The 23,883-nt window shown below is 44.7% G+C and overlaps 1 protein-coding gene and 1 long non-coding RNA gene across 2 annotated transcripts in view; one reads left to right on the forward strand and one right to left on the reverse strand.

The window, feature by feature from the left end:
• The first annotated feature begins 835 nt into the window (after positions 1–835).
• On the forward strand, positions 836–18,335 carry LOC115482498. Its single transcript, XR_003944094.1, has 3 exons — positions 836–848; positions 2,712–2,719; positions 18,195–18,335. It is a non-coding gene; the product is annotated as an uncharacterized LOC115482498 (long non-coding RNA).
• LOC115482497 (C-factor-like) overlaps positions 16,393–23,883 on the reverse strand; it is a 36,163-nt gene continuing 28,672 nt past the window's right edge. Inside the window, exon 6 of the mRNA XM_030222317.1 lies at positions 16,393–16,856. Within this exon, the coding sequence (XP_030078177.1) occupies positions 16,743–16,856 (114 nt within the window). The 3' untranslated portion in view covers positions 16,393–16,742. The remainder of the gene's footprint in view (positions 16,857–23,883) is intronic.

Genomic DNA, 23,883 nt, shown 5'->3' on the forward strand with positions numbered 1-23,883 from the left:
TAGAAATGCTAAATAGTAGTAGTAGTAGTAATTTCTAGAGTTTGTGGTCACTTATTCTGTATTTGGCAGTTGTGTTTTCTGTGTGTGACTGAGGTATTCTGTTAGCATGAAGTTTCTATGTAGCACTCTGTAGTAATTTGGCTTGTTCAGCTTTCCTGATTATTTATATTTTAGGACCCCACTATAATTTTTAAGGCACTTCCTTTTCATAGGTAGGTTCCTTTGTTTTTGGAAGTTAGTGTTGGCATGGTATATTTGCTCTAGGTTCTGAGTTACTTTTGTTTTATAGATTTTTTTAAAATTAATTTATAATATGTCTGTTATTGAGATTACACTAGAAACCAAAATTTCTTTGTATGATGAATTTTATGGGGAAATGTCCATGCTGTGCTCTGTATCCATTGTTGGTGGAGGGCCAGGAGGTTCTCTGGATGCAGAATGTGTTTGGCTTCAATACCATATATGTGTTGGAGGACCATGGCTCAATGGGGCTGAAGTGCAGTCTATTGTACTTCCCTTAGCTCTCAGTTGGCCAACCACTGAAGCCTGCACTGCAACCCTCATTGAAGTTATGGGGAGTGAGGTAGAGGTCGAGCATGGAGTGGGGTAGGGACAGAGCATGGGTGCATCAGGTTGCTGTTTTTTCTCTTTCAAAAAAGTTGTAGTTCCCACCCATTCAACCTGTTGGCCCACCCAAAAATTGCCACTGGAAAGGGTTATACAGCATTGGTATTGGCAGATGCCCAAATCTTCTGAAGCTTCTCACCAGGGTTGGGGGGCTACCTTTTTCACTGATGTCCTATATAGCTGGTTCACCTTCCTCCCACTCCATGAGTGATGGGAAGGAGGTGATTCTGGCTTCGCCACTGGGATGTGGCTATGGCATTCATCCTTAACGGGCTGGTTGCTCTTTGATGAGGATCTGGCGACATTGGTTAATTGGAGGAGTAGTCTAGTGGTTAGTGCAGTGGGCTGAGAATCTGGGGAACTGGGTTAGATTCCCTGTGACTCTGGGCAAGTCACTTAACGCTCCATTGCCTCAGGTACAATACTTAGATTGTGAGCCCACTAGGAACAGAGAAAGTACCTGCATGTAATAAGTGTAAGCTGCTTTGATTGTACCACAGAAAGGCAGTATATCAAATCCCATTATCCTTACCCTTGACACAGAAAACGGGTTATCATTTTCATCATAAATATTGAATAATACATTTGCTCTAGTCTGTTTACTATTTTATTATTAATGTTATTGATTTATATATTTTATTTGTTTGCTTTCACATCACTGAATTCTTCTGCAGGCTCAGTGAGTCATAAAATTCAGTGAATACACAAGCAAATATTTGTATCCTGGAACCAGGGCAACCCTTTGCACCAAAGACACCAGCAGAAAGAATCCCAATATTGCAGCCTTCTTCAAAAGGGAAATGGGACTAAAGAAGACATCAGTTTCCTGGGTCCCCCTCCCCCTTCTGTTGGGTATCTGCTAATACTAGTCCAGTTCCCCCGATTGACCTCTTTAAATCAGCCGGTACAGTCCAGTTTTACCCTTCTAGGACTTGTACTCGTATTTGTCATGTTGAAATATGTGAAGGGCAGTTCTACAAGGCTGCCTAAATTTAGGCACCAAGAACTAGATTCAGTAAATGGCACCCAAATTTGGATGCCAGAAAAATGAGAGCTATTCTATAAACAGCACTCCGAGTTGGGCGCCGTTTGTAGACTAACATTTAGTGCTGAGATCCGCATTCAATTTTGGGCACGAGGATTTACATCAACTGAAACCTGCTGTGAATTCTTGCGCCTAAATTAGCTCTTCCAACTTCTACAATATTGCACGCATCTTCAGTTGATGCCCCTCTCCCACCCATGCCACACACCCTTTTCACTTGCACACTAAAAAATGTACTGGCACATCTTTACAGAATAGAAACTAGTAAGATGCATGCATAAATTCAAATTGTTGCCAGCACCAATAATTGCTAGTACCCAATTATTGGCACTAATTGGTTTGTTATTCAATTAGATTGTGCACAAAAATTAGGTGTGTGCAATTTTGAGCACCATTTATAGAATTTAGAGGCAATTCTTGCTAATTTATAGAATAAGTGCACTTACGTATGTGAGTGACATCACAAATTGGCATTTATGTATACAGGTGGTAGATGCTATACTGTAAAGTTGGCAAGCTATTCGCATGTCATGTTACTGTGCCAATGGGCGGAGCATGGGCATGTCATGAGCATTCCTCCTAGCAATGTGCACACGTCATAGAATAGTATCAGATGCATGGATTGCAAGTTGCACTTAGGTGCCAGCTTTGCCTGCATTGATCTAGCATAAGCTGTCGTGCACACCAAAGCAGCTTTGTGCTACTATTCTATAACAGTTTAAGGGGTCCTTTTACTAAGCAGCGGGAAAAAAGGGCCCTGCCGTAGTGGCGGGGCCAGTTTTCCTGTACGCCAGAGCCCTTTTAACCGCAGCGAGTTAAAAGCCCTGAAAAAAATGGCCATGTAGTAAGATTACTTTTACTGCGTGGCCATGTGGGGGAGCACTTCGGTAAGGGCTCCCTCAGTAACCTGTTGGTAACCACGCAGCATGCGGCAGTGCCCGATTACTGCTGGGTTAGCGCCACATTATGAAAAAAAAATTCCACTGCACCAGAAATGGCCACGTTGGGCCGGCGGTAGTTCCAGGTTTGGGGCGGGTAGGGAAGGAGGTTCCTTCAACATCATCCCTAAGCAGTGTTCTTTATCACTAGCAGGGGCTAGGCTAGGGGTTCTCAACCCCAAGCTAGTCTGGTTTTCAGAATATCCACAATGAATATGCATGAGAGAGATTTGCATGCACCGCCTCCTTGGTATGTAAGTCTACCTCATGCATATTCATGGTGGATAGCCTGAAAACCAGACTGGCTTTCTGTTAGAGAGTTGCACGGGGACAGAAATCTTACCCATCCCCGCCCGTCCCTGCTAGAATCTCACCCATCCCCACCCTTCCCCACTGGAATCTTACCCATCCCCGCAAAAATTTAATCCATCCCAACCCGTCCCCACCCGTCCCCGCAAGAATTTAACCCATCCCCACCCATCCCCGCAAGAATTTAATGGTACATAAAAGAAAATTCTGGTCAGCTCCTTCAGTCTCTCTCTGGATTTGAGCCACATCACTGTAGGCAAGGAAGGAATGGAAGCTGAAACTTAGAACATTCTGGTGTGCACATGTAAGATTTGTCTCTGATTTTTGGCACTGTGTGCTGAGAGGTCACCACATGCACGCGCCAGTAGGTCAGGTGACATCCGATGCTCTTGCCTGTGTCAGAGCTGAGGTCTGCGCATCAGCCCGGGAGCAAAGAGGATTGATTGTAACATAGTAAGTGACAGCAAATAAAGACCTGAATGGTCCATCCAGTCTGCCCAATAGTCACACATTATCAATCCATGATTAAATCAATGAGTGTGATATTATATACTTTTCTTCCGTGTTTCTGGAACATAGACCATAGAAGTCTATCTGGCCCTATCCTTATGTTCCAACTGCTGGAGTTCTCGCTGAAGCCCACTCCAGTCTATTCATCTCATTTGTGGGATACAGACCGCAAAAATCTGTCCAGCACTGTCCTTATGTTCCAGCTACTGAAGTTGCTGTCTAAGCCCTTTCTAGCCCATCCTAAACCAGACTGCCATATATTAGACACAGACCATACAAGTCTTCCCGGTATCGGTCCTAGTTAATCACAGCCAGAGTCACCATCTAAGCGTCACTTGACACATCCACACACATGCAGCCATTTAAGGTTAGGATTTTTATAACTTCCATTTTCTAATTAGAGATCCTCTGTGTTCATCCAAGCCTTTTTGAATTCCTTCATCATTTGTGTCTCTACCACCTCCTTAACGGAAGACTTTACACATTTGTGCTGTTAAAGCAAGGAGGAAGAGGAGGAGGAGGAGACAGCATTCAAGGTACTCGGTAGATGAGAGGCTGATGCAGTGCAGCTTACACTTCCACGGGAACCCTGCAGAACTGCTTCCATCCCTGCGGGAACCCCGCAGGACCTGCTTCCATCCCCGCGGGAACCCCGCAGAACTGTTTCCACCCCCACAGGAACCCCGCAGGACCTGCTTCCGTCCCTGCGGGAATCCCGCAGGTTCCGCAGGATTCCCGCGAACCCCGTCCCCGTGCAGCTCTCTACTTTCTGTGTCCCATGGACTGGATTGAGAACCCCTGGTCTAGGCCAGTGGTGGCGGCATCCTCTCTCGCTCTTCCCTTACTCCTGCTCGGATCCAGCTTGTCGACCCTCCCGAGTCAAGTCTGATATTTTATGCAACAGTTGGACCCATAAGGCTGGCTCTTGGGATATGAGCTTTGAAAAATAATAGTGTTCAAAACAAATTTCATATTTGCCCTATATTCCTCTTGTCCCTTCATGTTGCTACTATGACAGTGCTTCCCAAACTTGGTCCTGGAGGCACCCCAGCCAGTCAGGTTTTCGGGATACCCACAATGAACATTCATGAGATAGGTTTGAATGCAGTGGCGACAGTTCATGCAACTATCTCATTAATATTCATTGTGGATATACTGAAAAACTGACTGGCTGGGGTGCCTCCAGGACCAGGTTTGGGAACTACTGCTATAAGATAATTGCTCAAAATACCAACTTACCTGCTCCTAGTTTGTTTTATTCCCAGGGCTTCCTTGCATTTTTTTAGCATATTACAAAAATCTGAAAAGCACTATTAATTGTGTTACCCAGAAACAGACAGAGCACTTTGATACAGCTTTCTTTTGGTTGTGCTTTAATTAGCACTTCCACTTTGCGTTTCTCAGTTGTGCTAAAGTTTTACATTACCCGACCCCTGAAGAAGGCATTTTTGCTGAAACATGGACCGTGTCGGGTCCTAATAAACTTGTATTGAAGCTCCTACTCATTCGTTGTGCTGGTCATTTGGACTTGGTCTTCCACCCCTGGTCTGTTTTGTTTGCATTTTTGTGGAAGGCGTGGCCCTCCTTTTCTCTCGGTTCCATTAAATAAAAATGGTATCTTCTCTCAAATATATAAAGTGATACGTTTCTATTGGATTTACTGACATGCTGCACTTGTATAATTTGGGTGTTTTATTGAAGAGTGGATAAACATAAGCATGCGTTGAATTTCACCTACTTGAGTACACAGTCATGGAATGCATTGCCGCGCAACTTAAAAACGATTTACGAACTAACCAACTTCCGAAAACTACTGAAGACCCATCTCTTTGATAAAGCATACCACAAAGATCAACAAATGTAAACATACACATTTCCTTCATATATATTCAGAACTGTCTTATAATATTTGTTTGTTACTCTGCTATCATGTTCTATCATTATCATGTTACCATGATTCTTCTGTTAACTAGATTGTCTATTCTTCTAATATATCTTCACCATTCATGATGTATTGTAAGCCACATTGAGCCTGCAAAAAGGTGGGAAAATGTGGGATACAAATGCAATAAAAAAAATCTTCTGTCAAATATATAAAGTGATACTTTTCTATTGGATTTACTGACATGCTGCACTTGTATAATTTGGGTGTTTTTATTGAAGAGTGGATAAACATAAGCAGCCCATAAGCTACGTCTAAGAATGTCGATGCTCATGTCTGGCTTTCTGCTTCCTCACTATATAGTCCCGCAGTCCATTGTCTGTACCATCTGGGGAGCTTTTTCAGTCCTGGTTCCGTGAGGCTTCCACCAGAGCAGCATTTCCCAAGTCCAGTCCTGGAGTATCCCTTGCCGGTCAGATTTTTTTTTGTTTTTGTTTTTGTTACATTTGTACCCCACGCTTTCCCACTCATGGCAGGCTCTATGTGGCAGGCAATGGAGGGTTAAGTGACTTGCCCAGAGTCACAAGGAGCTGCCTGTGCCAGGAATCGAACTCAGTTCCTCAGTTCCCCAGGACCAAAGTCCACCACCCTAACCACTAGGCCACTCCTCCACAATGAATATGCATGAAATATTTGCATATAATGGAGACAATATATGCAAATCAAGCTCTTGCATATTCATTGTGGATATCCTGAAAACCTGACTGGCAACCAGGACTGGACTTGGGAAATGCTGCACTAGAGGTTGTGGCAGCCATTGTGTAACAGCAGTTGTGACGGGCAGGAATGAGCAGGCATCACTTCTACCGTTTGGACACCATTGGACCACTAGGCATCTGTGAGGTAGGCCCAGGGAGGCTGGTGGGGGTGGGCGGTAGGGGCGGAGGGGGGATCAGGATCACAGGGGAGGGAGGGGGAACCAAGAAGGCTGATGTCACAAACCAGAAAATTGGCACCAGCCAGTATTCAGACTGGTGCCCGGCTAAAGTTAATACAGCCTTTTTTGCTGCATTAACTTTAGCAACACTGCCAGTTAACTGTCTGAACATGGCCACTAACTGGTTAAGTTCTGGCTTTTCCCAGGCTCTGTTCATGGACTGACCCAGCACTAAGGGAGTCTTTTACTAAGCAGTGGTAAGCCCAATGTGGGCTTACCTCTTTCAAATCCAGAACTACCGCTGGGCTACTGCAGTGGCCCAACAGGCAGGGCCGCCGAGAGGGGGGACAAAAGTCCCGGGGCCCGGGCCTCCAGGGGGGCCCGGCGCTGCCTGGCCCGCCCTCTGTCGCTGCCTGGCCCGCCCTCTGTCACTGCCTGGCCCGCCCTCCGTCACTCCCAGAACTAACCTTAAGCCTCCTTTCACTTCGCAGCAAGCAGCAGCAGGTCAGGCCACTCCTTCCTTCCATGTCCCGCCCTCGCCTGACGTAACGTCCGCGAGGGTGGGGCACGGAAGGAAGGAGAAGAGGTCTGCCCTGCCGCTGCTTGCTGCGAAGTGAAAGGGAGGCTTACGGTTAGTTCCGAGGGCCCGGCCCGATGACCTCGGGTGGGTGGGTGGGCGGGGGGGCCCGGCGATCTCGGGTGGGTGGCGACCTCGGGTGGGGGGGCCCGGTACCGGCCTTGTCCCAGGCCCAGCTCCTGCGGCCCTGCCGACAGGTAGTTACCACTCTCAGCATGTGCCATTTCTGGCGCTACAAAAATATTTTGTAGTGCTAGTGTTTACCCAACAGTAATCGGGCATTGCTGCGTGCTGCTCGGTTAGCACAGGAGCCCTGACCACCACCTCAGTGGGTGGCAGTAAGTGCTCCCCCCTGAAATGGCCACATGGCAAGTGGTTCACTTACCGTATGGCCATTTCTTAGAAAAAAAAATGACAGCCTGTTACTTGCTGCAGTAAAAGGGAGGCCTCAGCACGCATCAAAAACATTTTACTTCAGCTTAGTAAAAGGGGCCCTAATAGCCCAATGGAGGGGGCAGTCTGTGGTGATAGTAAGCGACACGGTCCACTTTTATGTGCTACTGAGTGTCACCACTTAAACATCACAAGTCTGTCCTGCCTGGATAAATCACTTTGAATATCGGCTGGTATGTATTTTTTGGTACGATTTTTTCTTTGGAATATATTGTATGTTTTATTGTTACCCACCTAGTAGATTGGATAGTGCAGGCTATACATTAAAAATATATATGTATCTTATCAATTGCTGACATCATATATAGTAACATATAATAACATAGGTCTTTATCTGCCATCATCTACTATCTGGTCCATCCAGTCTGCCCATCAACATATACTCATATCATAAGGTATGATGTGATATTTATTTATTTATTTATAGCATTTGTATCCCACATTTTTCCACCTATTTGCAGGCTCAATTTGGCTTACATTGTTCCGTAATGGTGATCACCAATATGGAAAAGAGAAATACATAATAGAATGGAGGTAACAGAGTAGGTTAGGTAGTCAAATAAAGAAAGTTCATTTTCATAATAAGTAATAAAAGGTATGGATTAAACTTCAGTTGTAATAGATTAATTTAAACCATCAGGAATATTAAAACTTCAATCGTGATAGATTAGCTTGAACAATCAGGAATAAGGAGTTATGATTTGTGTAATTCTAGTGTAAATTTTGTTACTGGTAGTTAGGATGGATCTTTGTGGTATGCCTTATTGAATAGGTTGGTTTTCATTAATTTCCATAGAAATCAAACAAAATAAAACATGGAAAAGAAAATAAGATGATACCTTTTTTATTGGACATAACTTAATACATTTCTTGATTAGCTTTCGAAGGTTGCCCTTCTTTGTCAGATCGGAAATAAGCAAATGTGCTAGCTGACAGTGTATATAAGTGAAAACATTCAAGCATTACTATGACAGTCTGACAGGGTGGGAGGATGGGGGTGGGTCGGAGGTGTGCATGGGGACATCAAAGCATATCATTGATATTCTAACAGGATGGGTGTGGATAGGTGAGGGGTGGGGTGATCAACAGAGACATACAGCTTTATGGTTTATAATGGGCTAGGAACCCCAGATCCTTGTTAAGTCCTTTCTGTTGGGTGTTAAAATATTCAATCATTCTGACTTCAAAGGTCTTACGTTCTTGTATGGTTTTAAAGTTACCTTTCAGTATTCTCACTGTGAAATCACTGGTACAGTGTCCTGGTTCTGTGAAGTGCTGTCCCATCGGGGTGGGGGCCCTACTGGCACCAGTATTGTTCATGTGATGTCTATGTAAATTGAATCTTGTCTTAAGCATCTGGCCTGTTTCTCCAATATAGCATCCTTCATTACATTTTTTACACTGAATGATATATACCACATTGGAAGATGAGCAAGTGAAAGATCTCTTTATGTTGAATATCTTTCCTTTGTGGATAACTGTGGGGTCCTGTGAAATATTTTGGCATAGTTTGCAACTGGATAAATTACAGGGACGTGTGCCCTTCTGTTCCTTTTCAGTCTGTGATGGAAGTTTACTTCTGATTAGCTTGTGTTTTAAGTTGGGTGGCTGTCGGAAGGCCAGTACTGGTGGGGATGGGAATATCTTTTTCAGTAATTCATCCTCCTGGAGAATAGGTTGTAGATCTCTTATGATTTTCCTCAGTTTTTCCAGCTCTGGATTGTATGTCACTACAAGGGGGATTCTGTCTGTGGATTTTTTCTCCTTGTAATGTAGCAGATTCCCCTTGGGTGTTTTGAGGGAGGAGGCAATATTCTTGGAGATTATTTTGGGGTTGTAGCCTTTCTGTTTGAAGGCTTTTAAGGTGTCTGTCTCTGTCCCCTGGCTCAGAGCAGATACGGTGGTATCTTGTGGCTTGGCTGTAAATGATGGATCTTTTTGTATGTGAAGGATGGAAGCTGGAGTTGTGGAGGTAGCTGCATCTGTCTGTGGGTTTCTTGTATATAGATGTTTGTATACAGCCATCACTGATTGAGACCGTGGTGTCCAAAAAATTGACTTTTTCTGGGGAGTAGTCAATTTTGAATCTGATTGTAGGATGGTATGTATTGAAGGCAGAATAAAATTGTTTCAGAGTTTCTTCACCCTCCGTCCAAATTATAAAAATGTCATCGATGTACCGGTAGTATTTTAGAGGTTTGGTCTGGTGTGTATTCAGAAATGTCTCTTCCAGCTCAGCCATAAAAAGGTTGGCATATTGGGGTGCTGTCCTGGTGCCCATCGCAGTGCCCATTATTTGCAGATATCATTGTTAAAGCGGAAGTAGTTGTGAGTTAAAATGAATTTGATTAATTTTGTAATAGTTTCTGGTGAGCTATGCAATCCACATGTGGAATGTTGCTGTATAGTGATTCTACATCCATCGTGACCAGAAGGGTGTTAGGTGGTAGTTGCTTGATATTTTTCAATTTATTCAGAAAGTCTGTGGTGTCTTGTATGAAGCTGTTAGTTTTGTGTACGAGAGGTTTCAGAATTCCCTCTATGAATCCAGATATTTCTTCCGTGAGTGTGCCAATACCTGATATGATTGGTCTGCCAGGGTTTCCCGGTTTGTGGATCTTGGGTAGCATGTAGAATGTGCCCACAGCAGGCTGGTTTGGTATGAGTTTCTTCAGGTGAGGTTGCGCTTGTGTAGGAAATGTTTTGATAAGGTCTTTCAGCTGTTTTGTGTAATCCTGTGTGGGGTCCTCAGTTAGTTTCCTGTAGTATTTATTGTCTGAGAGCTGTCTGTGCCCCTCTTCAATGTATTTTTGTATGTCCATAATTACCACTGCGCCTCCTTTGTCTGCGGGTTTGATGATAATGCGTTCGTTAGTTTGTAGGGTTCTTATGGCCGCTCTTTCTGGTGGGGTAAGATTGTACAGGATTCTCTTTTGTTTGTTGGAAAGTTGGGATTTCACCCTATGTCTGAAACTTTCTATGTAATTATCCAGCTTGTAGTTTTGTCCCTCTTATGGGGTGAAATAAGTGTTCTTTTGTTTAAGACTGTACTTCGGTCTGTTTGGTTTCCCTTTATTATAGAAATGTGTTTTAAGGCGCATTTTTCTAAAGAATTCTTCTAGGTCTGAGTATAGTTGGATTTCATCTAGTTTACTAGATGGGCAGAATGAGAGCCCTTTGGAGAGCAGAGACCTCATGTTTTGATAATTGATGGTTTGGAAATTATTTATGTCGTGTGTTGTTTTTATGGATTTTGGTAATTCGTTCCATATTTGCGTGCCTATATAGGAGAAACTGGATGCATATGTTGATTTATATTTTAGTCCCTTGTGACTAGGGTAGTGGAGATTCATGAACGTACGTGATAATCTAGTAGAATTCCTGGTTGGTAGGTCTATAAGGCTTGACATATACCCCGGAGCTTCACCATGTATGATCTTATGAACCAAAGTGCAGACCTTGAACGCAATGCGTTCTTTTAGTGGAAGCCAATGCAGTTTTTCTCTTAGGGGTCCGGCGCTTTCGTATTTTGTTTTACCAAATATGAGTCTGGCTGCTGTGTTTTGTGCAGTTTGGAGTTTCTTGATGATTTGTTCTTTGCATCTGGCATAAATTGCATTGCAGTAGTCTAGCTGGCTTAGTACTATTGATTGTACCAGTCTGCTGAATGTGTCCCTTGGGAAGAAAGGTTTAAGTCTTTTGCATTTCCACATTCAGTAAAACATTTTCTTTGTTGTATTTTTCACGTGGCTTTCTAGTGTAAGGTAACGGTCAATTGTGACTCCTAAAATTTTCAGACTGTCTGAGATAGGAAGGGTAAAGTTTGGGGCACTTATAATAGAGGGTTTGTACATGTTATGTTGTGATGAGAGAATGAGACAGTGTTTTATCTGCATTGAGTTTTAGTTGGAATGCATCCGCCCATGAGTTCATAATTTGGAAGCTGTGTTTGATTTCTTTAGTGATTTCTGTTAGGTCATGTTTAAACGGGATATAGACCGTAAATAAAAGGATTGAGGCCTTGGTTGGATAGCGTTTTGGCTAAAGGTGTCATCATTAGGTTGAAAAGGGTCAGTGAGAGCGGTGATCTTTGAGGTACTCCGCATTCTGGTTTCCATGGTGGTGATATTATCAAATTTGATGTCACTTGGTATGTTCTTGCTGTTAGGAAGCCTTTGAACCAGTTAAGTACATTTCCTGAAATTCTGAAATATTCTAAAATATTTAGTAGTATTTTGTGATTTACTATGTCGAACGCACTGGACATGTCGAATTGTACGAGAAGTATGCTGTCACCAGTTGTGATTGCTTGCTTAAATTTGGTTAGGAGAGTGATTAATACTGTTTTGGTACTATGGTTGGATTGAAATCCTGATTGAACTTCATGTAATATTGAGAACTTATTTAAATAATCGGTAAGTTGTTTGGCTACCATACTTTCCATTAGTTTGACTGCCAAAGGGATGGATGCTACTGGGCGGTAGTTGGTTATGTCATTTGCTTTTTTCTTTGTGTCCTTGGGTATTGGTGTAAGTAGTATATTTCCTTTATTATAAGGGAAGAGTCCATTTTGTAGCATGTGATTTAGGTGCTTCGTAAGGTCTGTTATGAAGCATTGAGAAGCGGATCTTATTAGGTTGTTGGGACATGTGTCGAGCTTGCAGTGGGACTTTGCGAACTTATTGATCACTTGGGTGATGGATTCATCAGTAAGTGTAACGAAGTTAGTCCAGATTCTGTCAGCCGGGAGTTCATCAGAAATTGGGTCCATACAATCTAAGAATTTGTCGTGATCGGTGGTATTAGGTGATAATGAGGGGCATAATCGAACATCGCTGGCCAAATAGATCGCCGGCGATCTATGTTGGCGGTGGCACTACAGCTGGCTGGAACCGTATTATCGAAAAAGATGGCCGGCCATCTTTTTTTTCGATAATACAGTTTAGCCCGGCCAAATGCCTTGGAGTTCGCCGGGTTTGAGATGGCCGGGTTTGTTTTTCAGCGATAATGGAAAAAAATGCCGGCCATATCCAACCCGGCGAAATCCAAGGCATTTGGTCATGGGAGGAGCCAACATTTGTAGCACACTGGCCCCCCTGACATGCCAGGACACCAGCTGGGCACCCTAGGGGTCAGTGCGGTGGACTTCAGAAAAACCTCCCACATGCATAGCTCCCTTACTTTGGGTGCTGAGCCCCCCAACCCCCCCAAAGCCCACTACCCACAAATGTACAACACTACCAAAGCTCTTAGGGGTGAAGGGGGCAACTACATGTGGGTACAGTGGGTTTTGGAGGGCTGCCATTACCAGCACAAGTGGTACAGGTAGGGGGGGATGGGCCTGGGTCCGCCTGCCTTAAGTGCACTGCGGTACCCACTAAAAGTGCTCCAGGGACCTGCATACACTCAGGCCTCTAGGACTTGTTGCTGCTGTATAACCTTGGCACAGCAGTTGACACCTGAAGACTAATCTCTTTGAAAAAGTCCTTTATTTGAATAAGCACGTTTACTCACAGTTAACTGCAGATCAGAGGTTGTGCCCCACTGGCAAAGAGTCTCCATGGTACTGAGATTAGCAGTAGGTCAGAGCTGGCAGAATGGTGTACAATGCCCTCTTTCAGCCACATTCAAGGTAATAACGTACATTCAAGGTAATAACGTTCTCTAACGTGGGTAACACATGAAAGGGATCTAAAACTGGCTTACAAAAATGGCCACTACCTCATGGACTACCGGAAACAAAACAGGGCACACTCTGACCCAGTTAGCAGGGGGGAAGAGCACTATGGGAGTAGAGCTCAGTACCCTACACCCACCACAATGCATTGCCGATGTGACTCTGCAGGGCACCTAACAGAAAAGGTGTCACACTCACCCGAGAGCCACATTGCAACCAGGGAAAGGCTGTCGGAGGATACAACACATTCTGCTGTCATGGAGGTGGGTACGGCATTTGAGGCTGGCATACAGGCTGGCAAAAAAGGTTTTTAGTTTTATTTTTTTAGTATGGGAGGGGGTTGGTGACCACTGGGGGATTATGGGGAGGTCATCCCCCATTCCCTCCAGTGGTCATCTGGTCATTTGGGGCACCTTTTTGAGGCTTGGTCGTGAAAATAAAAGGTCGGACCAAGTTAAGCCGGCAATATACTGCTTATTGCCATTTTTTTTTCCATTATCGCCGAAAGCTGGCCATCTGGTAGCCACGCCCATGCCCGCCCATGTCCCGCCTTCACCGCTGACACGCCCCTTTGAACTTTGGCCGGCGACATGACGGGAAAGCGGCGATGTTGTCAAAAAAGCGGCTTTTGATTATACCGATTTGGCCGCTTTTCCGAGATCGCCGGCCATCTCCCAATTTATGTCGGAAACTGGCCGGCGATCACTTTCGAAAATGAGCTGGAATGTGAGTCGTATCTTAACAATTTTCTAATTGAAGTATTTAGCAAGGTTATCTGCTGATGTGGTGTCTGTACAAGTTGTGACTGTAGTGGTATCTAGAAGTTTGCTCACTAGTAGGAAAGGTTTATGCGTGTTTTTGTAGTCTGGTCCTATTTTGGTTTTGTAGTAAGACCTTTTGGTAAGACGTATTGCATATTTGTATTTCCTTTGCACTTCTTTCCATGCGTTTAGTGTGTGTTAATCGTTTTCTTTTATTCCATGCTCGTTCGTGTCTTCTAACTTGTGTTTTTAGTCTTTTCAATTCTTCGTTAAACCAAGGTGTTGAGTTCTGTCTCCATGATGTTCTTGTTTGTAGTGGTGCTATGTTATCTAGTATATTTCTACATCTATTGTCCCAATCTTGGAGATAGTTATTCGAGTCTGTTTGTGTTTTCCATCCATCCTTATAAAGCTGTTGCCAGAAAGTTGCAGGATCGATTTGGCCTCTTGAGGTGTAGGTTGTACATTCTTGGTTAAGGCGTAAGCCTTTTCTTCGCCATTGTAAGGATAGGTTTAGTTTGTGGTGGTCTGACCAAAGCACATCTTTCCAGTTTGAGTCTGCTAGTATCAGGTTTAGTTCTGAGGACAGTTTGTAAGTAAAAAGGTCGAGAGTGTGTCATGGGTTGCTTGTATATTTGGCCAGTTAAGGTCGCATAGTTGGAGGAAATCCTTGCATTAGTTGAATTAGGATCATCTAGATGTAGGTTTATATCCCCTATTATAAGTATGTTTTTTTTTTTGTTACATTTGTACCCCGCGCTTTCCCACTCATGGCAGGCTGAATTCGGCGTACATAGGGCAATGGAGGGTTAAGTGACTTGCCCAGAGTCACAAGGAGCTGCCTGTGCCTGAAGTGGGAATCGAACTCAGTTCCTCAGTTCCCCAGGACCAAAGTCCACCACCCTAACCACTAGGCCACTCCTCCACTCCACTGTTGGAATTAACTATACTTGTATTCGATATAAAGTCCATGAATTGAGGTTGGCATTCGGGCCAGTTGCCTGGTGGTCTATAAAACAGAACAACATTCAGATGGTCGAGCAAGGATGTATGGTGGATTCTTACTGAGGCGATTTCAAGATGGGGTGTTATGGATTCAGCTGTTGTTGTTATGATGAATTGGGATTTATGGATTAGTGCTATGCCTCCTCCTCATTTTTCTTTTCTTGTCCAGTGAGTAATTTTGTAGCCTGGTGGGCATAAGTCTAAAATTATGGGGTCACTATGATCGTGAAGTCAGGTTTCATTGATGAATAGAAGGTCGAGGTTGTCTGTCGTAATCCCAATTGGATAGCTTGTAAGGGTCAGTTAGGTTTTAAGTTATATTGATTTTTATTAGTTGCTTATTCTCTTGCCTTTTGGGTTTGTTAGGTCCTTTCTTTCCTTTATATTGATTTTGTCCGCGTGTAGTCATATGCATATCTGATCTTAATTTGTCCTTGCCATTTTCAGGGCATAGACCATAGAAGTCATCCTGGCACTGTCCTTGTTCTAAAACTTCTGAAGTTGTTATTGAGGCCCTTGAAAAGCTCCACTCCAACCCATCTAAATCTGTTCAGCCATGATCAGGGCACAGACCATAGAGTCTACCCAGCACTGGCTTTGCTTCCCAATGATTAGAGTTGCCACCTAATCTCTGCTAAGCTTCTTTTGATTCATTCCTTCTGAACAGGATTCCTTTATCCTCTGCATTTTTTAATTCCATTACTGTATTCATCTCCACCACCTCCCTCTCGGTGAAAAAATATATATGAACTTGTACTGCCCAAGGAATGTTCTCTAATAAAATACTGAATCGAGGAGTAAGGTTGATAAACCCTAGAGTTTTATTTCACAGATTTAATTTATTTGGATTAATCCCCAGAATACTGGCATTGGCGAAACCAAGTGCATCTTTTAATGACATGGGAAGCAAGAGATGCAAAAGGATTTTGTCGTCGAAAAAAATGTTTCCTTAAAATCTGGGGGCCTATGTTGGATATACTATCGCAGAGAGGCCGGAGTCTCATACTCAACATGCTCTGATAAAACTATAGAATAATGGTACACATACATGAACCCATAAGTACAAATATGCATTTAGTGAACATCAGGAAAGGGAAGGGTGGGGGGAGGAACTGAAGGGGGGAAAGGTGGGTAAAAAAAAATGCATAAGATGAATGTGATGTTTATTTAACAAAATACCCCATAAATGTTTGGATGTTAATGAGAATGTTTGGGAGGGTAGGAAGGGGAGGGGGGGGGGGGGAATGACAAAAACATTGATGATGGAATTTATTGATGTATGCAAGTTAATATGCTGTATTATTTACAATGTCAAATGTTAGATATACTGGCAATGTTTAAAATGTTGAATCATCAATAAAAACAGTTGAAACATAATTTATTTGGATTAAAAAAGTGAATAATTATCCCACAAATACTCTCTGACCCCCTGTTTACTAAACCACGCAGCAATGCCGACACATCCCATTCAAAGTGAATGGGCTGTGTCGGCATTAGCGCACAGCAGCCGCTAGCACACCTTAGTAAATGGGGTGGGGGGGGGGGAGGGTTAGTTTATTCTTCATGACACAGTCCCTGAATTCTAGGGCTCACATAATGTGACAGCAGGTGCAAGAGCAAGTGTATATGTTACCAATACAGATAAAAGCAGGTTACTGAATTTCACAGACAGCAGTTTAAGAAGAAATGTTTTTCTGTGATTCAGGATGAGTATGAGACTTGCATGAAAATTGTGTACAGTTACCACAAAGAACTGAAACAGTAGAAAAGGGGTATAAAAAACACATTTCAGAATACCTGAGATCTATGTGCAGTTTTTGTATGTTCAACATGATAATAATTTGAGATGAAAGATAATATGGCACTGGACAGCTGGAAGAAGTGGTGAAACAGCTCCACCCAACAAACTCCCCTACCCGGCACCTGTCTCAGCTTGCACAGGTCAGGACAGATGGTTCTGATAGGTTGCAGCTATTGTTGCCACCAAGCTGCTGATGATGATGGGGGGGGGGGGGGGGAAGCTACCAAGGTACAATCTCCCCCTTCCAGTCCAGAAAGCATCCACTGTCCTCTTCCCGAAGGCGGGCTATCAGCGACACAATGCTGGGCACACTGTCTTCTACCTGCATGGGAGCCTTGGGGGAGAAAAGTTTTGGTTTTCAATAAAGACTTCTCAAAATTAAAACAAAAAAACAAAAAAAAAAACCATCGATATAAGAAAGGTGCAAATAAAAACGTGGAACAAGCTTAGGCTAATCAGCTAAACCAATTCTTGTAGCACTCGGTGAGTGGCACAGGTCACTTCTAGGTGGCTGCTCAAAGGTCACTTCCATCTGAAAGCCAATTGGAAGACTAGCTGACATGAGTTTGTTGTCTCAGTCCAGTGTTCAGTGATTGACACCTGACATCACTAGGGCATTGTCTTCTCAGTTAGTGCAAAATGCAGCAGTGAGGCTTATTACAGGGTCTTCATGTTGGGAGCATATTACTCCATGTTTTATACAGCTGCATTGGTGACTGGTACTGTGTCATCCCTCCAAGGCAAAATGGGAATCAGATGCAATGCTTTTTATTTTGTGGCCCCAGCACTGTGGAATTCACTGCCTCAATATCTGAGATTAGAAACATCGTATTCCTCTTTTAGATCTGTGTTGAAAGCACATTTATTCCACATGGCATTTGACTGCTGGTGACTCTGCCACTGGGACGCATGGGTTTGGGGGCAGGGATTGGCAGTCTATGAATGAATGACCTTCTGTTACTTTTGGTTGTGTGTGTTGTTCTGTCCTATCAAAGTTTGGCATTGTTTTCTAATACGTAATCCTTAATAGGGCTACAGTTTAATCGCAGTTAATTTTGCGATTAATGCATTAGTCGATTGTGACGTTAAAAGAAATCAAGATTAAAAAAATGAATCACATTGCAGTGTCTCCTGTCTCCTTCAAACATCTCTTCACTTTTCCACTACCAATCCCTGTTCTCAGCGCAATGTGACATTTCCCCCCCACCTGCATTTCAACATCACCCCACCCCCCGCCAGTCTACCTTAAAGATGGTCTTCTGTTGATCCTTTCCAGTGGCAGTGTTGCACATATTGCCTGCAGCCTGGTCCAAAGCTTTCCCTCTGACCCATCTCACCCGTGCAGAAAAAAGAAGTGATGCCAGAGAAGGCAGGACAGGCCCAGAGGGAAAGCATTGGGGTAGGCCACAGATAGCATATGTGCAATGCCACTTCCAGGGACCAACACCTACCACCTTTGAGGTAGACTGGCAGAGGGGATTGAGTGGGGGGGGGGGAGATGTTGAACCCAGCATGGGGGGAAGGGAGTAAGCTGCAAACCCATGAGCAGATCTGGAGGGGACCACTGATGGAAGCTAGCAGTGTGCTCCAGCAGCAACGAGAAGAGCTTGGTGTCACTCACCATCAAGTTTGTGTTGCTGCTCATGGAGGTCAAGGGGGGGGGGGGGGGGAGGAAGAGGTGCTGGACAATGGGAATGAGAAAGGAAGGGAAGAGAGAAAATGAGAATGAACCCCAGGAAAGATAGAGATGATGGATCTGGGAAAAGAGAAGAGGGAGGGAGGGTAGGGTAGGGAGAGATGTTGGATATGGAGGTGGGAGGGAGGGAGATTATCATTCCTTTAGGGAAGGGAAGGGGGGTGGGATTTGATATACCGCCTTACTGTGGTTACAATGAAAGCAGTTTACATATTATATACAGCTACTTATTTTGTACCTGGGGCAATGGAGAAAGTTAAGTGACTTACCCAGAGTTACAAGGAGCTACAGTAGGAAATAAATAAAATTCCTGCAATTAACCTAGATTAAACATTTTTGCTTTGTAAGCTTTTATTTGTAAACCGCTTCGACTCTTGCGCGAAAGAGGCAGAATATCAAATTAATAAACAGTACTAATGCAAATTAGGATACAGTTCAAAGTTTTATGACTGATTCATAAAGTTTGAAGAAGGGAGTACCTTACTATTTGAAGATGATTCTTCAAGCACACAATCCAGCTAGGTCATTAAGATCAAAGGGAACAGGTTTATTGAACATCCCTGTTTTGAAAAATACATTTGGAACAAACTAGGAGATGTGCTTTTTCAATAGCTGCTCCTATGACTGCCCTACCCAGATTAGGCTAAATGAAGAGATGGGCTCATTTAAGAAGCTTCTAAAACTTTACTGACCGATATTCAGCTGGCAGTGATCAACATTTTTATGTCTGCCGCCAACTGTATTCCCAGATAGTCAATGCCGGGCCATGTCCGGACACCGGCATTGAATATCCGATTAAGGGCCCTGTTTACTAAGCCACGCTAGAGGCACGTTAGTGTTTTTAAACCTGCTGTGTAGGTGCCCACAATATTCCTATGGGTGCCTACACAGCACACGCTAATTTTGTGCATGTGCTAAAAATGCTATCACACCTTAGTAAACAGGACCCTAAGTGCAATATTCAGTCCTTGACCACATAAGCTGAGCTGCTTAAAGGTAGGACTGCAATTTATGTGGCCCCAATTTAAGTGGTATCTTATGCAGTCAAGTGCCAACTCTGCCTCCCCACCCCCAGAACACCCACAAGTTAGCCAGTTTAAGCACAGGTGTTCGATTCCCACTGCAGCTCGTGACTCTGGGCGTCACTTAACCCTCCATTGCCCCAGGTACAACATAAATACCTGTATATGATATGTAAACTTAGGGCTACCGAGGTGTGGGGGGGGGGAGGAATTCCCTGGGCCTGGCCTCCAAGGGGAGCTCGGCAACAGAGTCTGTCTCTCCCCTGCTCCTGGAAAGACCCGGGTAATTGCGTTAATGTGATAACCTGGTCCCGGCACACATGAAGCAAGAGAGAGACAGACCCCAGTGCCAGCCTCCCTTGGAGCCTGGGGAGGAGCACACACACTGATGCAAGAAGGTAGGGGGCGAGGGTGGTGGAGGCCTGTGCAAGCGAGTGAGGGGCGGTGGTAGCAGTGGCATCCCAAGTGTGGGGCGGTGGCTGCAGCGGCCCTGCCCCTGGCCCAGCTTGGCTCTGTCTCTCAGTGGCCCTGTGTAAACTACTTTGATTGTAACCATAGAAAGGCGGTATATTCCCTTTCCCTTTCAGCAGTGCTAACTGGTTAGGTGGCCCTAGGTGATTTTAGTGGCAGTAGCCTCTCTCACTTAAGTCACTTTGTATATCAGCCAGTTAGGGCTAGATTCTATATATCATGCCTATAAACAATGGTGCCGAAAAAAAATACACCTAGGCGTATTCTATAAACTACACCTAAAGTTAGGCATGGTTTATAGAATGCACCTAAATCTAAGCGTAGTTAATAGAATACTCCCAGCGCCCGTTATCTGCAACTCAATTTAGTCGCGGCTGTTTACACCAGTGAAAAACTGAATGGTGACATCTAAATTACGCACAGAATAGGCATGTTCTATAACACTGCACATAAATTCAATGAATGCCCATGCCCCTTCTATGGGCATGCCCCCTTTTCAGATCCGCGTCTTAGAATTTATGCATATCACTATATAAAATACGCTTACAGTTCTGCACGTAAATTTAAATTAATGCCAATTAGTGTTGAATAATTGCTTATTGGGTGCAATTGGCGCTGATTGGCTTGTTAAGCTAATTAGGTTGTGTGCGTAAATCCAGAATACGACCGGATTTGTACACGCAATGTAAGATGCACTATATAGAATCTGTGGGTAGTGTTCAGTAAGACTTTTGGACAAACAGTATGATGTTAGACATCTGTTATGTAGAAAAACTCTGTTGGTGTACAATCTAATTAGTGATGGTTTTAGTACAGATATTTGCTTTCAAATATTGTTTTATTGTTTGTTAGCAATTTGCTATACTGCCTAATTTGGGAACAGGTGTACAGTGCACTAAGGTGCTTATTTTCAAAGCACATAGACTTACAAAGTTATGTGGAGGGGCATTTTCGAAAGTGATCTAAGTCGGACTTTGGACGTTTTGCATTAAATGTACCAAAGCCGATAAGAAATATACCCATTTTTGAAAAGAAAAATGTCTTTTTTTCTTTTTTTTTAAATACTGTCTTGAACAAGGTTTTCTTTGTGTGTTTATCTTTTTAGGCCATTTTCGGGGGGGGGGAACCCCCCGCACAAGTTACAAACACACAAAATCAAGCCATTGGGATGTAGGCGGGAACAGCATCTTTAGCAGACTGGTCCCCCAGACATCCCAGGAGAGCAGTGGGGCACCCTAGGGGGCACTGCTGTGGACTTCTTATAAATGCTTCCAGGTACACATCTCACCATCATGCCCTTATTTTGTCTGCTGAGCTCTCCAAAACCCACTGCCCCCAACTTTATACCCACATATAGGTGCCCTCATTATGGGTGAAGGAGGCACCTATGTGTGGGTATAATGGGTTTCTAATGAGTTTTGGAGGGCTCACTGTTTCCACCACAAGTGTAATGGGTAGGAGATATGGGCCTGGGCCCACCTGTCTACGGTGTACCACACCCACCACTGTACTACTCCAGGGACCTGTATGCTGTTCCAATAGACTTGGCTATAACATCTGAGGCTGTCATAGAGGCTGGTGAGTACTATTTTTATTTACATTTTTTTGGTGGTGGGAGGGGGGGTCAGTGACCACTGGGGGAGTAAGGGGGGTCATCCCTGATTCCCTACAGTGGTCATCTGGTCATTTAGGGCACCTTTTTGTGTCTTATTTATTCTGAAAACAGGTCTAGACCAAAACATTGACGTTTTCACCCTAGATGTTTTGGTTTTGTTCCATTATGGCTATAAAGCATCCAAGTATTAGGCGTGCCCAAATCCCGCCTTCAGAACTCCCTGGACATGCCTCTTTGTGATTTGGACGCACTGCAGACAAAATGCATAGATAGATGTCTGCAAAACTGGTTTTGAAAATACAGATTTGGACAATTTGAGAAGAAATCCGTCCAAATGGTGCTTTGATACTTTTTAGAAGTTTTTTTTCTTTCAAAAATAAGCCCAATAGTAACCTACGGAACTTTGTAAGTCTATGTGCTTTGAAAATCAGCCTCATCTAATATAATAAAACGCACCGTGAACGTTCTGAAGACAACGTTCTGTGAAGCCGGAAGTTTGAAGCCGGAAGCTTCAAGCTGAAGCCTTGAAGCCTTGAAGCCATCTGACGTCACTCCCAGTGAAGCCTTCAAGCCAGCCAGCCGTCTCTGCCCCGCCCTCGCCTCAAACCAAACAAATCGGGAAGCGAAGCGTCAGGGAAGGAGGCGGCGCTCCCGACGTAAAGCTAGACGTCGGGAGCGCCGCCTCCTTCCCTGACGCTTCGCTGCACGAACCGCCACGGAGGTAAAGTTAAAACGAAGAAGAAAAAAAAAAAAGGAAGCATGGATGCGAACGGGGGGGGGGGGATGCATGGATGCGAAGGGGGGGCATGGATGCGAGGCATGGATGCGAAGGGGGGGGGGGGGGGGGGGGAAAGAGGGCGGGCCAGGTTGGGACAGGGGAGAGAGAGTAGCATGGATGCGGGGGGGGGGTCATGGAAGGGCAAGAGGGGACTTGCTGGAAAAGGATGAATGGAGGCGGCAGGGGACAGAGGAGCATGGATGGGCATGGATTGGGAGGGCACGACTCAGGGACAGAGGGGAATTGCTGGAAAAGGATGAATGGAGGCGGCAGGGGACAGAGGAGCATGGATGGGTATGGATTAGGAGGGCAGGGCACAGGGAGAGAGGGGAATTACTAGAAATGGATGAATGGAGGGGGCAGGGGAAAGAGGGGCATGGATTGGGAGGGCAGGACTCAGGGAGAGAGGGAAATTGCTGGATAGGGAAAAATGGAGGGGCCAGGTGACAGATGAGCATGGATGGGCATGGATTGGAAGGGGCAGGACACAGGGAGAGGGGAATTGCTGGATAGGGATGAATGGATGGGACAGATGGGCATGGATGGATATGGATTGCACAGCAGGCCTCAGGCATAGAGGGGAAATGCAGGATAGGGAAAAATGGAGGGGCCAGGTGACAGAGGAGCATGGATGGGCATGGATTGGAAGGGCAGGACTCAGGGAGAGGGGAATTGCTGGATAGGGATGAATGGAGGGGACAGATGGGCATGGATGGATATGGATTGCACAGCAGGCCTCAGGCAGAGAGGGGAAATGCTGGATAGGAAAAAATGGAGGGGCCAGGTGACAGATGAGCATGGATGGGCATGGATTGGAAGGGCAGGACTCAGGGAGAGGGGAATTGCTGGATAGGGATGAATGGAGGGGACAGATGGGCATGGATGGATATGGATTGCAGAGCAGGCCTCAGGCAGAGAGGGGAAATGCTGGATAGGGAAAAATGGAGGGGCCAGGTGACAGAGGAGCATGGATGGGCATGGATTGGAAGGGCAGGACTCAGGGAGAGGGGAATTGCTGCATAGGGATGAATGGAGGGCACAGATGGGCATGGATGGATATGGATTGCAGGGCAGGCCTCAGGCAGAGAGGGGAAATGCTGGATAGGGATGAATGGAGGGGGCAGGTGACAGACAAACATGGATGGCCATGGATTGGGAGGGCACGACTCAGGGACAGAGGGGAATTGCTGGAAAAGGATGAATGGAGGGGGCAGGGGACAGATGGCCATGGATTGGGAGGGCACGGCTCACACACACACTCGCTTGGTGTCATACACTCACTCTCACAGAGAATCTGTGTCTCACACACACACTCTCTCTCTTGCCCACACACACACACTCTCTCACACTGTGTCTCACATACAGACTTGCACACACTCTCATTCTCACACACACTCTCTCACAAACACACTCACACCCAGACTCTCTCTCACACACTCACACTTTCACTCTGACTCTCAAACAGTCACTCTCACATACACTCTCCCAAACATACACACTCCAAGGAAAACCTTGCTAGCGCCCGTTTCATTTGTGTCAGAAACGGGCCTTTTTTACTAGTAATATATAAAAGATAGTAAAGAATTTCATAAAAAACAGGAAAGAATCAATCAAACTTAAAAGAAATTCAAAATTAAAAAGAAAAGGTGCCTGAATCTGTCTCCTATCTTCCAGCACAACCCACTGCCCAGTCCAGAGCTTGTATCAAGGTTTTACAGAGCTCTTTGGAATGCGTTGTGCTCCACCATGCATGCGTGAGTGCCTTTCTGCCCACCCTGC

This window comes from Microcaecilia unicolor, chromosome 13 (genome assembly GCF_901765095.1).
Source record: "Microcaecilia unicolor chromosome 13, aMicUni1.1, whole genome shotgun sequence".
Taxonomy (NCBI): Eukaryota; Metazoa; Chordata; class Amphibia; order Gymnophiona; family Siphonopidae; genus Microcaecilia; species Microcaecilia unicolor.